The sequence below is a fragment of the Eretmochelys imbricata genome, chromosome 7 (genome assembly GCF_965152235.1).
Source record: "Eretmochelys imbricata isolate rEreImb1 chromosome 7, rEreImb1.hap1, whole genome shotgun sequence".
NCBI lineage: Eukaryota > Metazoa > Chordata > Testudines > Cheloniidae > Eretmochelys > Eretmochelys imbricata.
In genome coordinates, this window is record NC_135578.1 from 94903842 (window position 1) to 94919621 (window position 15780).

The window sequence follows — 15780 nt, forward strand, 5'->3', positions numbered from 1 at the left end:
AAAAGTTTGACTTAAAATTATGTTAAACTCAACGCAAACTAGAGGTTCAACCAAGTCTAAGAACAGCAGTGGATCCAAAGAGCATTTGTGACCAATTTGTTTGGGCCTGATCCTGAAGATACTTATACATAGGAGTATCTTTTACTCATGTAAGTAGTCCTCTTTATGTCTCCATGTCAATGATAATACTCACATGAGTAGTTATTTATATGTATATTTATAGATCAGGTTCTTTAAAAAATCCAAAATACCCCACCATTTCAAATCTCAGTGTTGAATCTAGTCTCAGCTAACGCGATACCATAAATCAGCTCCAGATGAACAGTGTCGATGAAGAAATACAACATACCACAGATTATCTAGAAGTTTAGCTATGGGATGAAAGCACAGCAGAAGACGTGAAATAAAGCTATCAGTTTTAGCCAGACATATTCACTTATTAATTCAAGTATGGAGCACACTATCGATAACAATAATGCATTTTTTCTCAGATTCCTCAAAAAGAAGCTATTTCAGAATTAGGCAAGTGTATGTCAGGCAGACCCACAGGCAGTGTCATTAATGGGGATAAGTGGCTTTCTTATGAAAACATGGAGTCCTGCAATGTGATTTGTGTTGACCTCTTACCCCAGAAGTGGCCCTCTTCAAACAACCCTCCAACCTCTCCAAGCTCCTCCTCCTCTGCATCATCATCATCATCCCCAGAAGTGAGCTCCCCACAGACCAGGATGCACCAACTCAAAGTGACACCAGACCCTGCCAGAACAACAGATGCACAACCTACTGCTACTATAATCAGCACCTCCCATAGCACAACTTTCAAGATCCATGAGACTTACACATGCCTATCACAACATGTGGTGTACCTCATTCAGTGGATTAAATGCCCCAATAAAAACTACATGGTTTGATTGAGCTCTTGAATGAACTCACACAGAAAATGATAAAAGACAAAAACCCCACACCACCTATGGATGAACCCTTTTCACAAAGTGATCACTCTATATCTGAGCCTCATCCTCAAAGGAAACCTGTACCAGACAAGCCTGGAGCTTAAATTTATAATGTTGCTTCGCATGAAAAATCACGGTCTTAATAAAGACACTGGATTCATGGTTTATTACAACAATCTTTAGCCCACTAACCCCCCTTTTTGTCCTATGACTATAGCGGTGTTAACGGGCCACTTCACCTTGAATGATCTCTTAAAATAGGTGGTAACTACTTATGATAAACTATCTGTTTGATCTTAAGAACATAAGAACCACCATACTGGGTCAGACCAAAGGTCTATATAACCCAGTATCCTATCTTCCGACAGTGGCCAATGCCAGGTGCCCCAGAGGGAATGAACAGAACAGGTAATCAAGTGAGCCATCCTCTGTTGCCCATTCCCAGCTTGTACTTAGCTATGACTCTCTGAATACATTTCCCAGACGTGAAGAAGAGCTCTGTGTAGCTCGAAAGCTTGTCTCTCTCACCAACAAAAGCTGGTCCAATAAAAGATGGATTCTAGAGACACAGATGGCATTCTTTTATTACTGAGGGCTCTGCTCTGGTCCCACTCTGAAGCAGTCAATTAAGCAATGCAGAGGAGCAACAGTATACCACAAAAGACTGCTAGTTACTATTAATGAAACAAAAAGTCAGTGAGAATTTAGGTTGAATAAGGACTGTAGTATTGAACTTTAAATATTTTGTAAACCAAAACCACGTCTGAAAAATGATATACAGTAGGAAACAGTAGGCTCTCCCTCACACCATAAGTCTACAAAATACTTCATATATTCTAATAGTTTGTAATTGTAAAGCACCATCCATCTGAGAATCTTAAAGCATTTCACAAGCTTTAGTAAAGTAAGGCTCATAATATGTATTTGAGGTATGGAAGTACAACATCATTATCACTGTTCTACAAATGAGGAGGCTGAAGTTCAGTTTCTATGCCCTCCTAAATTTGGATTTGTGCATGAAAATTGAATAATGTGCAAATGCAAAATTGAGTGCATATGTGTTTGTGTGCATGTGTGTGCGTATAAATACTACCCCATAAAAGTAAAGCCCTAGTCTTTCACAAATGGCAAATAGTAAACATAGATCTTCCAATATAAAATGAAAGAAAATCTACATTTTTGGATTCTAATCGATTGTGTATTTTGATGCACATTTTTGTGGAAATTCATGGTTGTAACATTTTAACTGCAATAATGCTTATTTGAAGTTTCACATTTAGCAAAGGCATAAAAACACATAAAAGTGAATAAGAACACGATGACAGCAAAATATTCCAGAGATAAATGGACCTGCTTTTGTCTTTACATGACTACAATTAATATAGCATATACGAAAGATTTTGCATCTGAGGGTTTGTAGGAATATGCACTTTTTGACATGTTAAATTGGCATGCCACAAACTTGACATGGCTTCCTCTCATTCTCATTTTAAAATCAGAAATGCAGGGACAATATATCAAGCTGTGATGACAATCTGAATGAGCGAAGTATAAAAAAATTATGGAAATTTGTAATGGCTTCTCTTAACACATGAACCCCACACAATATCATCCTCCATCTCCAAAGGGAGAAACTTTAAACATTGACTTAAATTGAATCCTCAGAGGACGTCTTCCTCCTTTCTATTAGTGAGACTTAATAACAGGTATAGAGAACTTAGGCCTAGTCTACGCTTAAAAATTAGATTGGTCTAGCTACATTGCTCAGAGCTGTGAAAAATTTTGCTCTCTCAGACAGGTGGATTACCTACATCAGATGTTCTCAAACTGTGGTCCACGGATAGTTCCCTCTAAGGTGTGCACCTCGGCAGGCACACACGAGAGAATGAAGGGCCACCCACCTAATTAGGGAAGCTGCGCAGGCATGCCTGGACCCTGGAGAAGATGCACATGTAAGGTGAGGTGGTGGCCTTGGAGATAATAGGGGGTAGGTGACAGGGGGAAATGGGGTCTGAGGAGGGGGTGGGGGGAATTTGGGATGTGCAGGGCTGCAGTGGCCAGAGAAAGAGGAGACTTTCCCCAGCTCCAGGGCTGTGGCTGGTGGGGAGAGACAGCCCTCCATCGCAGCCCCAGCTCAGGGCTGCCGCAGCGGGGGAGAGAGGGAACATCCATCACATTAGAAAGGTAAGACTACTGATATTAAAATATGAGTTGTTTGCTTTTATTTACAGAACAAAAAATGTTAATTACTATTAAGGTTTTTTTTATATAGTGCTTTTATCCAAAGTGCTTTACAATACTTAGCTAATGGTACAAACAACATTTGGAAAGATCATTAAGTGGTCCGCTGAGACCCTCAGCAATTTTCAAGTGGTCCGCGAAAAAAAAGTTTGAGAACCACTGACCTACACAGATGGAAAAACACGTTCCGTCAATGTAGAAAGTGTCTACTCTACAGTGGCACAGCTGCAGTGCCATAGCTGTGCCACTGCACTGGTTGTAGTGTAGACATATTCTTAATTGAACTGCTCCCTTTGGGTTCAATCCTGTTCTCACTGAAGGCAATGGGCATTTCCCCACTGGAAACACCATCAGTCCTTTTTACTCCTTCTTCTTGGCTTTGCACCCTCTTTCATGGCCTCCTCTATGTTTGGAACAGCATTCCTTTTCAATGCCCTTTCTTCCTTCAAATCTCACTTCTTCTGCTAATCTTTCCTATATTTATTGTCATTGACCACACCTCTTTGCCTTCTTGCATTTGAATTTATTATATTGTATGCGTCTGAGACTACAAATTCTTCAGACAGGGACCTTGACATTTGAAATGTCTTGTAAAGCACCACAAACACAACACTCTACTAACATAATTGTTATGAAAATGGCAACTGTAGTTTAACCCTTATACATGGAACAGTCTCCCTCTTCTAGTGAAGTAAACAACTACACTCTGAAGAAACATTTCTTCCACAGAATTTTTCAGCTTTGTTTGCTACATTACCTTGAGTGTATAAAATATCTTATCTCCGCCAGGTATTTCTAATGTGTGAGCTGCAAAGTCTCTGCACTGGACTCCTTGAAGTAGCAACCATATCTTCCTCTATGTCTGCATGATGATGGGTACCTTGTCATTGTTCAGTGAATCTGAATGCAATGGGATGTATGTGTGTTTGTGTGAAGGAATTATAAACTTGCTAAATAAATAGTAATATTTGGTGAGAAAAATAGAGATACAATTTTTTACTTCATTGAAGTACACTGGCCACAGAAAAGGTTCATTTTGGGGAATGGCAAACTGTTGCTACAAACCAGAGTTGGTTGGCTGTATTGTGGGGAGGGGAGGGAAGGTGACCTTAGTTTGGATAAGGGAGTTGGCAGGTGAAGGGTTAGTGCACATATAATCCATCAGGGTTAGGGCCCCGTTTCAAAAAGTCAAGGTCTGAGGCTCTGAAGGGGTCGTGTGTGTCTTTGTGTAGGGTGAGGAGTATGTACTTGGCTGGCAGAGTAGGAAGTGTGGGAGGTTGGTGCCCTGCAGCTGGGAGTCATGTATTATGTTCCCGTGCCATGCCCCCCTTCCCAACCGCAGCCCCTCCAGTCATAGACAAGGAGAATAGGGTGACCAGACACCCCAATATTAGGTGCTTTGTCTTATATATGCAACTATACCCCCCCTTCAAAAAGTGCCCCGATTTTTCACACTTGCTATCTGTCACCCTAAGAGGAGGAGGAGGAGGAAGAGGGAGGGTGTGTGGGACCGTCAATGCTGCTGCCTCATATATAGCAGGATCTCAGCCTTGCAGCTGCTGCAGTCAACATACAGCAGCCAGCACAGGGGCACGGGAGGCTTCCAGGGCGCCTGGCACGCCCCCCAACTGGGGGCCTGGAGGGTCATCAGAACGCACTCCCCTCCTTGGGCCTCCTCGGCCTCCGTCCGTCTGCTCCAGGTGAAGCGCGTATCCCTCCGCCACCGCCGCCGCCACCACCCCCACCCCCCATTGCTGGGCTGGGCTCAGCTCGGCAGCCCTACAGTCCCCGGATGGAAACTGTTATGGCCGCCAATTGTGACTCGGAGGGCTATGGAGACGGGCAAGGTAAGTGGGCGCAGGGCACGGTCCGCCGCGGGCGGATGGGCTCCCGCGCGGCCCCGAGGGAGGGGGCTATGGCCCCGTGCACGGGAGGGGGCTGCGGCAAGCAGGGGGCGACTCCCTGGCGGGGTAGGAATCCGTCCTGCTGTAGGGCTGAGCCATCAAATAGTTCCGTGCGCCTCCCGCCATGAAAGTTTGTGGGGTGGCCCCAGGGTCCGGGTGGGTGGCGGGAGGCGAGGGGGGAGCAAGAGGGAAAGCGGCTGAGCCCCCTTCCGCGGGCACCAAGCGTGTCCCGTTGCCGTATGCCAGGGAGCCCAAGATCAGTGCCCGTGTATCCTTCCGCCTGGCTGAGGGGGCCAGTAGAGTTCCCGCCTGGCAACTCTGCCATCCCCGTGGGCAGCAGCAAAAGTTCTGTTTCCCCGCGCACCCCCCCGTTCCTGGGGCCCTGAAGCGGGGCTGCCAGGTGTGGGGGGCTGCCCAGCACTACCTAGGCTGATGGGGTCAGGCTGGGGAGAGGTGACTATGGCTGGTGGGGGGGATCACTCACTGCCCATCAGGTGCCCTGTGTCTCACCAGAATGTTTATCCCTAGAGTTGCCTGAAAGGCTTGAGTTAGTCTACAACGACGGATTCTCTTCTCAGTGCCCCAGAAAAGGGGCTCTCCCCCCAGCCCCACTTATGCTTAGAGAGTCTTGTAGTAATGCCTTGTAATAGTTTAAAATGTACCACTGCAGTAGTTCATAAACACTAAACACACCTTTTTACACCTTGGGTTTTGTATTTCAGCCCTGTTTGTCCACCATATATGTGTATACACTCACACACATTACATTTTTTTCCCTGAGAGCTGATACCCTAGACTAGAAAACCCTTCACAATGGTTTTATATCATACCATGAGTGGAGTAGTCAGCTGGTAGCCTTTACAAAGAACTACTTAATTGTGGTGCTTAGAGTGTCTAAAATGTGTACACTGTGCTGTGCTAATAGTATATTTAGTGAAGCTTTTTATAGACTATTATAAATGTAGCTCAAGAAAGTAATTGTAGGTATGTTATGATGATTGCATAGCACTGTATTTCTAATATAAGATGCTTTTATAAATAATAAACCTTTCTAAGTTAATGTCCATCTTAATTTAGTCTCAGATTTTTGTTCAAATTTAACAAGTTTCACTTTGTTTTAATAAAATAAAGATATGAGAGCTCAAATATATTTTAACATCAGAGCCTATTTTTGTAAGCCCTTAAACATGTGCATATTCCTGTCGAAGTCAAAGATTTGCTTAAATGAGTGAAAGTTTGCAGATTTGACCAAAAATGTGAAAGTTATTTTTAAACTAGAAAATTTAAGGTACTGGAAACAAAATTTATGCAAAACTTTGACACTATTAATTGGCTGTAACCTTATTATATTTGAAATTTATTTTTTTCTCTTACTATTTGATGAAAATTTACAAAATGTATAATAGTTGACATGGAGTTAAATTTGTGTACAAAGGGCTAATCTTTTTTATGTTATAAATAAGAATAGTTAATTATCATCATCAGATTAAACTGGGTCATTTCTTCTTTGTATTCAATGGCTTGCTTTTGTTTTCACCTACATCATGTTTTAACAACACATTGGCAAACTGGAAGTCCTTCAAAACAAGATTGGGGCCTAGAAAAATCTAGAAACCGCTTACTCATCTGAGTAACATTAAGCATATGTGTAAGTGTTTTCAAGATTTGGTCCTTACTCATAATATCAAATGTAAAACTTGTAAATCCAGTTTTATTTTCAAATGGTGGTGAGTAGACTAGTTCCCTTTCCTTTCATGTCCCCCTTTTTCTTTTTAAAAAGCATTTTTTTTCAAAATCCTCCTGGGAAATAGTTGTATGACTTCTCCAAAGTTATTGGTGCAGATTCAAGAATCAGTGGACTGAGCCCTGGTCTACACTACAGTCTTATGTTGGTGTAACAGCACAGTTATACTGACTCAACTCCTGGTGTTGAGAGCACTATTTCGACGGGAGGGATTCTCCCTTCTTGGGAAGGTGGAAGCTTTCCTGTTGGCCTAGGTAGCATCTTCACAAAGTGCTACAGTGGCGCAGCTGCATCGCTGTAAATGTAGACAAGCTCTGTGGTACCAAATAGTGTTCTCTTTCTGTGGTTTGTTGACAACTATCATGTCTGGCTACTTGGTTACCAAAGTTATAGGCACCTTAGAAGTACCCAAGGCATTGATGGGAGAGTACATTTTTGTTTTTTGATTGCCAACTATGTTAATTCCACTCATAGATTTATAGGTCATATCACAAATTACTCCATTCTTCTTGACAGAACAATATTTGTCATATAAGAGTTTGTCCCATCCTTCTTTTGGCTAAAAACACTCAAAATGTGAGATTGTGAAGAATCTGTGCTTGTTTTTTTTTCTTTTCTTCAGAAATGCTTAAATTTACAGCTTTTAAAATCTCTGTCCTTTTATTTCCAGATCCTTCTCTTAAGTATTTCTCCTGACTGTGGCCTTTTCTGATCGTTGTATTTTTATGCCTTTCATTCTTGTGGAAGAAAAATGTTGAAAAGGCAAATGAAGAATTGAAATCTAATCTTTCCCTTCTGAGTAAGTTCAATGTATGCCTATCTAAAACACAAAAATTTCACTGGGCTTCTATTTGTAAGTTTACTAGTTAAGAATTTTGTTTGTTGTGTGCGGAGCTACACTTAGAAAAAGTTTGCTATTATACAGTGAGGCAGTTTTATATTAGCATATGAATGTTAACTTGTATCTTGTGTGGTTAGTTAGTTTAAGTAGAATTTAACTTGGTTGGATATATCTGGCAAACACTTTGCCAAGAGCATCTGTGTTTTATCCAGTTAATGAAAGGTTGCCCAACTCAGGATCACACTCGTGCCCAGTAGGAACCTGAAGTTCACCTTTGCATAAAATACAGCAGACTGTCTTCATTTTTAATGCAAAGTGCAGTCTGTAGTTATTACCGGTCTCAGTATTCAGTATAATGCTCCATTATCATCTAAGCAGCTAGCTACTAGCATCAGGATGGAGCATGGCATGCTGGGACATATAATTTGAATGGGTTGCATCTTGTCTATTAATAATATCCAGCTACAGTGAAGAATTCTCCGCTATACTTTGTCACCCATGCTTTATTTGGGAGCTAGATTATTTTCTCTACTTAGATACCAGTACATCAGTGGATCTTAGTGTTGACAAGAGGAAACATTAGTATATTTTTCTTTTAGTGACAATGAAGCGTATATGCAGTGCCTCTGTGATGGCACAAAACAGAGTAATATCAGATGGACTAATCTTACATTTGTGAGTATAAACAGGAAATGTACAGTAGCTTATCTAAAAATAAAATTCCTCTTTTCTGTATGCCAGGTCATTGGTCTTAATTACCAAATACTCCTAAGTGTGTGTGTTTTAAGAACACCAAATGTGTAATTTAAAACTTTGTGATTCACTTAACTGAGGAACACTGTTAGTTGAATTTTAATTCAGTCTAAAATATTGCTATTACTATCCTATAATAATAATATACAATATATTACTATTGAAAAGCTGTATACAATACTGGAAAATGTTTTGCTCTTTATCATTTGGGAGACTTGTTTAGGAGTCCTAATAATACTTTTTAAAGGTGTGCAATAAAGAATATGTGTAAAAATGTTTTTTGCCGTTCTTGCTCCTCTGATGTGTAAATAGAGCCTTGGCATTTTTGTCAGCTTCCATCTTGCTGCTTGATTTTAATGTGTTTAATATTGGGTCTTCTGTTGCTAGAGGACTATGATAAAATATTTGGAGAACTTCAGTTGCGCTGTTGTCAGAGCCTGTTATCTATACTGTAGCTTTTGCATACCCCTAACCAAGAGGGAATGAAAAACTCATTCTTACAGTTTGAATGTTAACCAATAAAATGATCTAAGATTCAGTATCCCCAGCACCTTGTGTAGGTGTGCGTGTGTGTGGGGGGTGCTGCTCAGGTTACAGTATCTTGTGACTCTACTACTCAAGCAACATCTCCAAAAATTTTGCTAAAGCACTCCAGAAAAGAGGGACATGAAGTTATCATTTTTTCTAATGTTAAAAACCTTAACAGGAAAGAGAACTTTATAGATTATGAGGAAGCAGGGAAGGGCAACCCCCTTTTTTGTTTTGTTTTGCAGTTTACCTTTAAGGAGTGAAAATGATTTTCTGTGACAATCCATTGCACCTGATACTATGTTGCCATGTGGGAACCTTGTTTTCAAACATGGACTTGAGCTTCCAGACCGTATGCCAGTGAAACCTCTTGTGCTGCTTTGTATTGATATAGATTTTTGTCCACATCATTTGTAAAGTAAAACTTAAATCTGTCTATTCCCCAAGAATAGGTGATACTGGTTTCTGTTACACAACATTTAGCTACTACTATGAGTAGTGAAAACTTAGCAAAAGTAGGGGCATTTTCATATTTTTATTAATGAAGTCAAATTTCACTGCATACTGTTTGAATTCATTCATAATACATTAGGTGCCATTTCATGACCCATGTCATAGTAAAGTTACGGTAATTATTTTTATATGGATTGAATCCAGGGTTTATCTGTTCCTGAGTAAATAATAAAATCTGGATTAATAAAAAAGGCACTCAGAAGTTCTGATGCTTACACAATATCAACATATATTTAAGACTTTTGTTTACAAAAAGCTATGTTGTGAGGAAAACAAAAAACAAAGCTGTAGCTATGAACTGTTAAAGTGTATTTTTCTCTTTTGTCAATAGGTATAGCACATACAATTTTAAAATATTTGTGTATATATTTGAAAATATAATGCCCAAATGATCCAAAAAAGTTTCATAAAAATAAAATTAATGTAGTTGTTGGAGGGAGGCTTTTTGTTTTTTGGATTGGTGCTGTTTCTCCTGGGTGCCACAGCAATACAAATGTATAAAAGAAATAAACAGTTAAAAATATATTTAAAATGCTGGCTCATAAACTATGCTTTAAATAATTTCATAAGGAGTATGTTACAATTGAATCAGCTTTTAAAAAGTAGCATTCACTGTGCTATTTTTAATTTCAGGGAAATTAAAATGGAGAAAGTCCTGGAACTCTGAAGATATTTCTGCATAACAGGCTTGTCTGCTGCACAAATTACAAAAACTCACAAGATCTCCCTAAAACAAAATAAGGAATATTTTAAAACCATGCCATCTGAAAAGGAACAAATTTTTTGTGATAAAAAGCCAACTACTTTACAAGATAATGATGCAAAGAAACTTTGTGTTTGTATTCCAGATAATGCTGTGGAAAAAGTATTGGTGAATGATACTAGAAGTGTAATGCCTCCACCGCTGATTTTAGATGCCAATCTTTCTTATGGACTGAAAAATGTGAAAATTGATTTGCCCAAAGTGAACATTCCAAATGAAGTGGTATTGAAACATGAAGTTGATAGATTCAGAAAATTATTTCAGTGTAAACAGCAAACTGCAAGAAAATCTTTAAGTCAAGAGAAAGTAAATGGAAGTCATCTAAATTGTTCAGAGAGCTACAATTTGCAAAGTAAACCAGAAGTGCAGTTTGAAGAAGAGGGTTTGAAAACTTCAGCAAAGATACTGAATTTCACCTGTACAAAATGTAGAGACAAAATTAGATATAGCCCAAATGATCTACAGAAACACTTTCAACTGTTACACTATGGAGAGTTGCCTTCGTATCCTTGTGAAATGTGCAATTTTTCAGCCAATGACTTCCAGTTGTTTAAACAACATCGCCGCATCCATCGCAGCACTTTAGTAAAATGTGAGATTTGTAATGATGAGCATATATATACCCTGTTGGACTTGACAAAACATTTCACATCAAAGCATTGTATAAATGGCCATTTTCAATGTGAAAAGTGTGGGTTTTCTACCCGAGATGTGGGCACATTTGTTCAGCACATTCATAGACATAATGAAATCCAATATAAATGTGGTAAATGCCATCATGTCAGCTTTACAAAAGGGGAGTTTCAGGAGCATCTTCTTGTTCACACTGGTGCATTTCCTTTCAGTTGTCAGTATTGCAACTATAGTGCACCACGGAAGGATTACCTTTTAAAGCATGTAATAGCTTTGCATAGAGATCACTTATATGCAAAAGATAAACTGGAGAAAGATAAATGTGAAAAAAGAATAGTAAAGACTCCAGCAGGGCTCAAGCTTATTTTGAGAAGGTACAAAACAGGAGCATCAAGGAAAGCACTTTGGAGACGGAAAAAGATTAACAATGGAAATGACAAAACTGAAGAGCAAAATGCACAAGTGCTTAGGAATTTGAATAAAATTCAAGCCAAATCTGAAGAGCTAAACCAGTCTGTGAAGGAGCTGCATATGAATGAAGAAAAAGATCAAATTATACATAATGAAAAGCATAATCTGCAAGGTGGAACATTGTCGCCTATCACCATGCAATACAACAAAGCAGAAGATGGGTCAAGTTTTGGTTTGGGATTATTGAAAAATGCTGTTCATGGACCTACAGTTCTGATGGTGAAAAATAATAAAATATCTGTTCCAGCAAACTACAGTGCTAAATTTATGGGATTTAAGATGGTGGATGGAAAACAGCATATTGTAATAAAATTGTTGCCTACAAATAAACAGAATGTGTACTTATCGGGACAAAAATCTGATGCCTCAGCTGATTCTTTGCTACAAACTGCTGATACTTTTGGCTTGTCTTCAGGTGCTACATCACATGTAACTAATCATCAGACTCTGAAGAATAATTCTGTTCATCCATTAACCTCCACTCCATTTTCATTTTCTACTCCTTGTTCAGGAAACGCAAAAGCAGAAAAACAAAATAATACTTTATCACATGGTAAGAATATTTCTCAGACTGTAGAATCTCCCACTGTCGTTATAGGAAAGAATGCAACTCATTTGCCAATGAAGCCTGCATCAACTGCACCTCCATATGACTTGGTGACAAAAGTTGGAACTAGGGGTAATGTTCTCTCATGGGAAAGTTGTATTGCTCACAGTCGTCCTCAGGTATTATCTCCCACAGTTACAAATACACTTCATTATGACCCCATGAAAATGCCCTTCCCTACTGAATTTAAAACACAAAATGGTGGAGTGAGCAATAACAGTGGACCTAATCATCTCTACTATCCATCAGTTGATTCATCTAACCAGGGACTACTGCCTTTTCATAATTACTCTAAAATAGACTCTTCAGATAATCCATGTAGCATTTGGATGCCAACAGATGACAAACCTAAAGACTTTATGTCCAGCAAAATGTTTCTTCTTCAAAACCGCTTGAGAAGTGACTCTACAGCCTCATTTTCACAGTCAGCGAGAGGCCTAAATCCTGAAAAATGTGTATCATCCCAGTTAAATGTTAATTCAGTTTATGGACATGTAAACACTAAGAATAATTCTTTGTCTTCAAGAAACCAATCTAAATGTGCTATTGACAGACAGTGTTTTACAGAAAAATGGCATGGTGGCAACAAACAGTATTTGGACACTAATATAAACCAAGTGTTTGAAAATGTAGCTGAGAAATCTAAAGCAGAAAATATTTCAGATTGTTCTAATTCATCCCTTATGCCTAAAATCACATCAGTTTTCTCATTACATAGTAAACAGGCATCCAATTATTTGTCACCTGAAGTAAACCAATTACTTCAAGACGTGCTAAAAGTAAAATCAACTACTCAGCAAGAATCTCACAATAAGTTAAATACATGCATAAAACTTCATTGTGATCAGTCATTTTCATGTCATCAGACAGACAGTAAAACTTTTACACACTTAAAGGACTCAACTGCATGTAGTTTAGCCAGTTCTTCTAATGTAGGTGTTCATATGTCTAAGAGAGAGCTGAACATGAAATGTAGCACAGAAAGTGAAGGTATATGTTTTGGGAAAGAAAGACAGGCACCAATGACATCACTTGATGCAGAAGAAATGGATAAGTTATCTAGAACTGCGAGTGTTGGTACATTGCTTAAAACTCATACTGATGCAATCATAACACAGCAGCTGGTAAAAGATAGGATGCGATCTACAACCCAGAATCCTAGCGGCTTCTCACCAGTTCTTCCAGAACAGAAGAAAACACTTCTAGTTCAGTCACCTTCACCAGGATTTCTTGTACCTTTGCATCTTGCTAACCAACCAAGCTTACAAGTTGTTTCAGGAAAACCTCTCCCATCAGCGAGTTCATCAGATGTTCATTTGACTAAAAGCATACCTGCATCCTTTCTTTTAAATAAAGGACCTGGAATGATATTGACATTTAGTAACGGGACACTTGGTACAGTTACAAATGTCACTGGTAATAGCTCTCAGCTTTTAGGGAGAGTTGCATCTAAAGAGTATGGTAAAATAACAGTACCGACTTCAAAGACCGAATTGAAAAATGACAGTGTTAGAAGTGTAAGTAATTCCTCTGGTGTTAGCACTGCATCTGATGAGGCAGTAAGTGATTTGTCAAATAGCGTGCCATTCAAAGCACCTCTTTTAATTACAAATTCAGCTGATTCTTCTATGAAAGGAATTTCTTCTGAAAAAATGTTACCAGAACATCATGGCACGGTGTTTGGTTCCTTGGAGTCAGTAAAACAACAGGAGATTCCACAGAAGCAGCCTGTTTATGCGCTTTTGCCTGATGGACGACAGGCAGTTTTTCTGAAATGTATGACGCCAAACAAGCCTGTGTTTCAGAAACATAATGTTGTTCAAGATAATGCTTATAATCAAAATTGTCAACCAAAGAAAACTGGAGCCATGCAACAAAAGCTTTTGCTGAAAGTTAAGACCTCTACTTCTGATGCAACTACTGATCTAAAACAATCAGTTAGCAACTCGGTGCCCTCACTACAATTGGATAAAATGCAGTCCTTTAAAAGTCCTGCACTAGGGAAGAAACAGACTATTCTTACTTCTAGTGATGCCTTATTTTTACCAGGTAGATTGATGCCAGCAAATCCCTCTTTGGCAGGCTCTAATTGTGTACTTCCTGTAGAACCTGTACATTCCACCAAGCCTACAGGGGCATGGTCGCAAAACTGTTCAATTAATTCTAGACAAGCAGTAATTGCTAACAAAGGGAATAGTTATGGTAGTCAAAAGTCCACGTGGAACACCAGAAACAAACTTTCAAAAGTCAAACCTCACTTAAAACAAACTGGTCATAAAAGTTCAGAAGCTGTGGTTTCACAAAGAAACAAGAATTCCAAACGAAAAACTAAGGATGATTTCCAGGAACCCCCTAGAAAGAAAATAATGTTGCACAGGAAGTGCAAAGAAAAGAATCAAACTGAAGTTGTTAGCAAATCAAGTGGCCCTTACAGACCAAGGCCATCAAAGGAAACTGTGAGGACTTTGAAACTACTTCCTTTTAATTCTAAACAACTTGTAAAATGTCCTCGGAGAAATCAGCCAGTTGTAGTACTGAACCATCCTGATGCAGACGTTCCAGAAGTTGTAAATGTAATGAAAACTATTGCTAAATTTAAAGGACATGTTCTTAAGGTCTCATTGTCAAAAAGAACTATTGATGCTCTTCTGGAACCGGCATACTGCAATACTTTGGACATTGCTACTGAGGATCTCTCTCGAAGGAGGCACAGGATGATAAAACCTGTTAGTCCTGTAAAAGAAAGATTTGTGTTAAAATTAACACTGAAAAAGACAAGCAAAAACAATTATCAGATTGTGAAAACTACCTCTGATAATACCTTGAAAGCTAACTTTAGCTGCTGGTTTTGTGGTAGGATATTTGACAATCAAGATAATTGGGTAGGGCACGGACAGAGACATTTGATGGAAGCTACTCGAGACTGGAATTCATTAGTATAATCTTTGATTAGTGAAGAAAGCAAAAATTAAATACCTTACAGTACTCATTTTAAAAAGAACCAAGTTGAATTATGATACAGAGGTTATTTAGGTATGGTATATAAATACAAAACAAAATTTTAAAATAATGCAAAATGATAGCATCAAATGTTGAGATACAACAAAGAACTGTGGGTTAGATATTGTATAACTAATTGCAATTACAGTACCATAAAACTTCAAATATTTTTTATTGCTATCATGTCCTATATTTTTAATATTCAATAGATTGAGTTCACAGGATTTTTGTTCTGTACATATTAAAAAACCTAAACATGTAAATATTTTTGTACTGCTCAGTTACTTGCTATAAATCATGCACAGAATTTTTTTCCCTTTTCAGTTCTGTGCATGCACTACTAAAACTGATTTAAAGGTTTTTCAACTACACACAGCTATTATCCATGGGTTTTTTTGTTGTTTTCAATTTGAATGGTTTTTGATTTTGCTTTTTCAGGGATTGAACACTATTGTTAGCAAGTGCCTAAAAGATGTGAAACAGTTTACATCATGTCAACTGTACAACCATAGGTCCAAATAGGACCATTTTCCCAATAGTTTCATTTAAACAAAGCCATATGTGAATGCTTTAAGCTGTATTGCTATGCACATGACACTTGTACTATTTCTGTGCAGTTTGTCTACTTTCTTAGTGAAGTATTTTTCATATAAATTAATAAAACATGTTACAATTGTGGTTAATACATTGAGCCTGAGAATGGAATCAGTTGGAAATATACAGTATATATTCATAATGTATATGGTGTTTAAGAATGGTGAACATTCCTAATCTGTATTGATTCTCATCAATATTAAATTTGCTATAACTGTGTTTACAGAATGATTGT

At 38.6% G+C, this 15780-nt stretch overlaps 1 protein-coding gene across 2 annotated transcripts; it reads left to right on the forward strand.

The window, feature by feature from the left end:
* The first annotated feature begins 4932 nt into the window (after nt 1–4932).
* ZNF518A (zinc finger protein 518A) lies at nt 4933–15764 on the forward strand. 2 transcript variants are annotated; one of them, XM_077822649.1, is made up of 3 exons: nt 4933–5041; nt 7513–7641; nt 10111–15764. In XM_077822649.1, exon 3 carries the CDS (start codon nt 10235–10237, stop codon nt 14891–14893), a length of 4659 nt encoding a protein of 1552 aa, XP_077678775.1. In that variant the 5' UTR covers nt 4933–5041; nt 7513–7641; nt 10111–10234; the 3' UTR covers nt 14894–15764. The 2 variants fall into 2 exon arrangements, with proteins under 2 accessions (XP_077678775.1, XP_077678776.1); XM_077822650.1 differs by lacking the exons at nt 4933–5041; nt 7513–7641 and adding an exon at nt 8334–8358.
* The last annotated feature ends 16 nt before the right edge of the window (nt 15765–15780 follow it).

Bases quoted from the DNA above. Each gene is read 5' to 3' on its own strand.
- ZNF518A (XM_077822649.1), top strand. From the start codon at position 10,235: ATGCCATCTGAAAAGGAACAAATTTTTTGTGATAAAAAGCCAACTACT.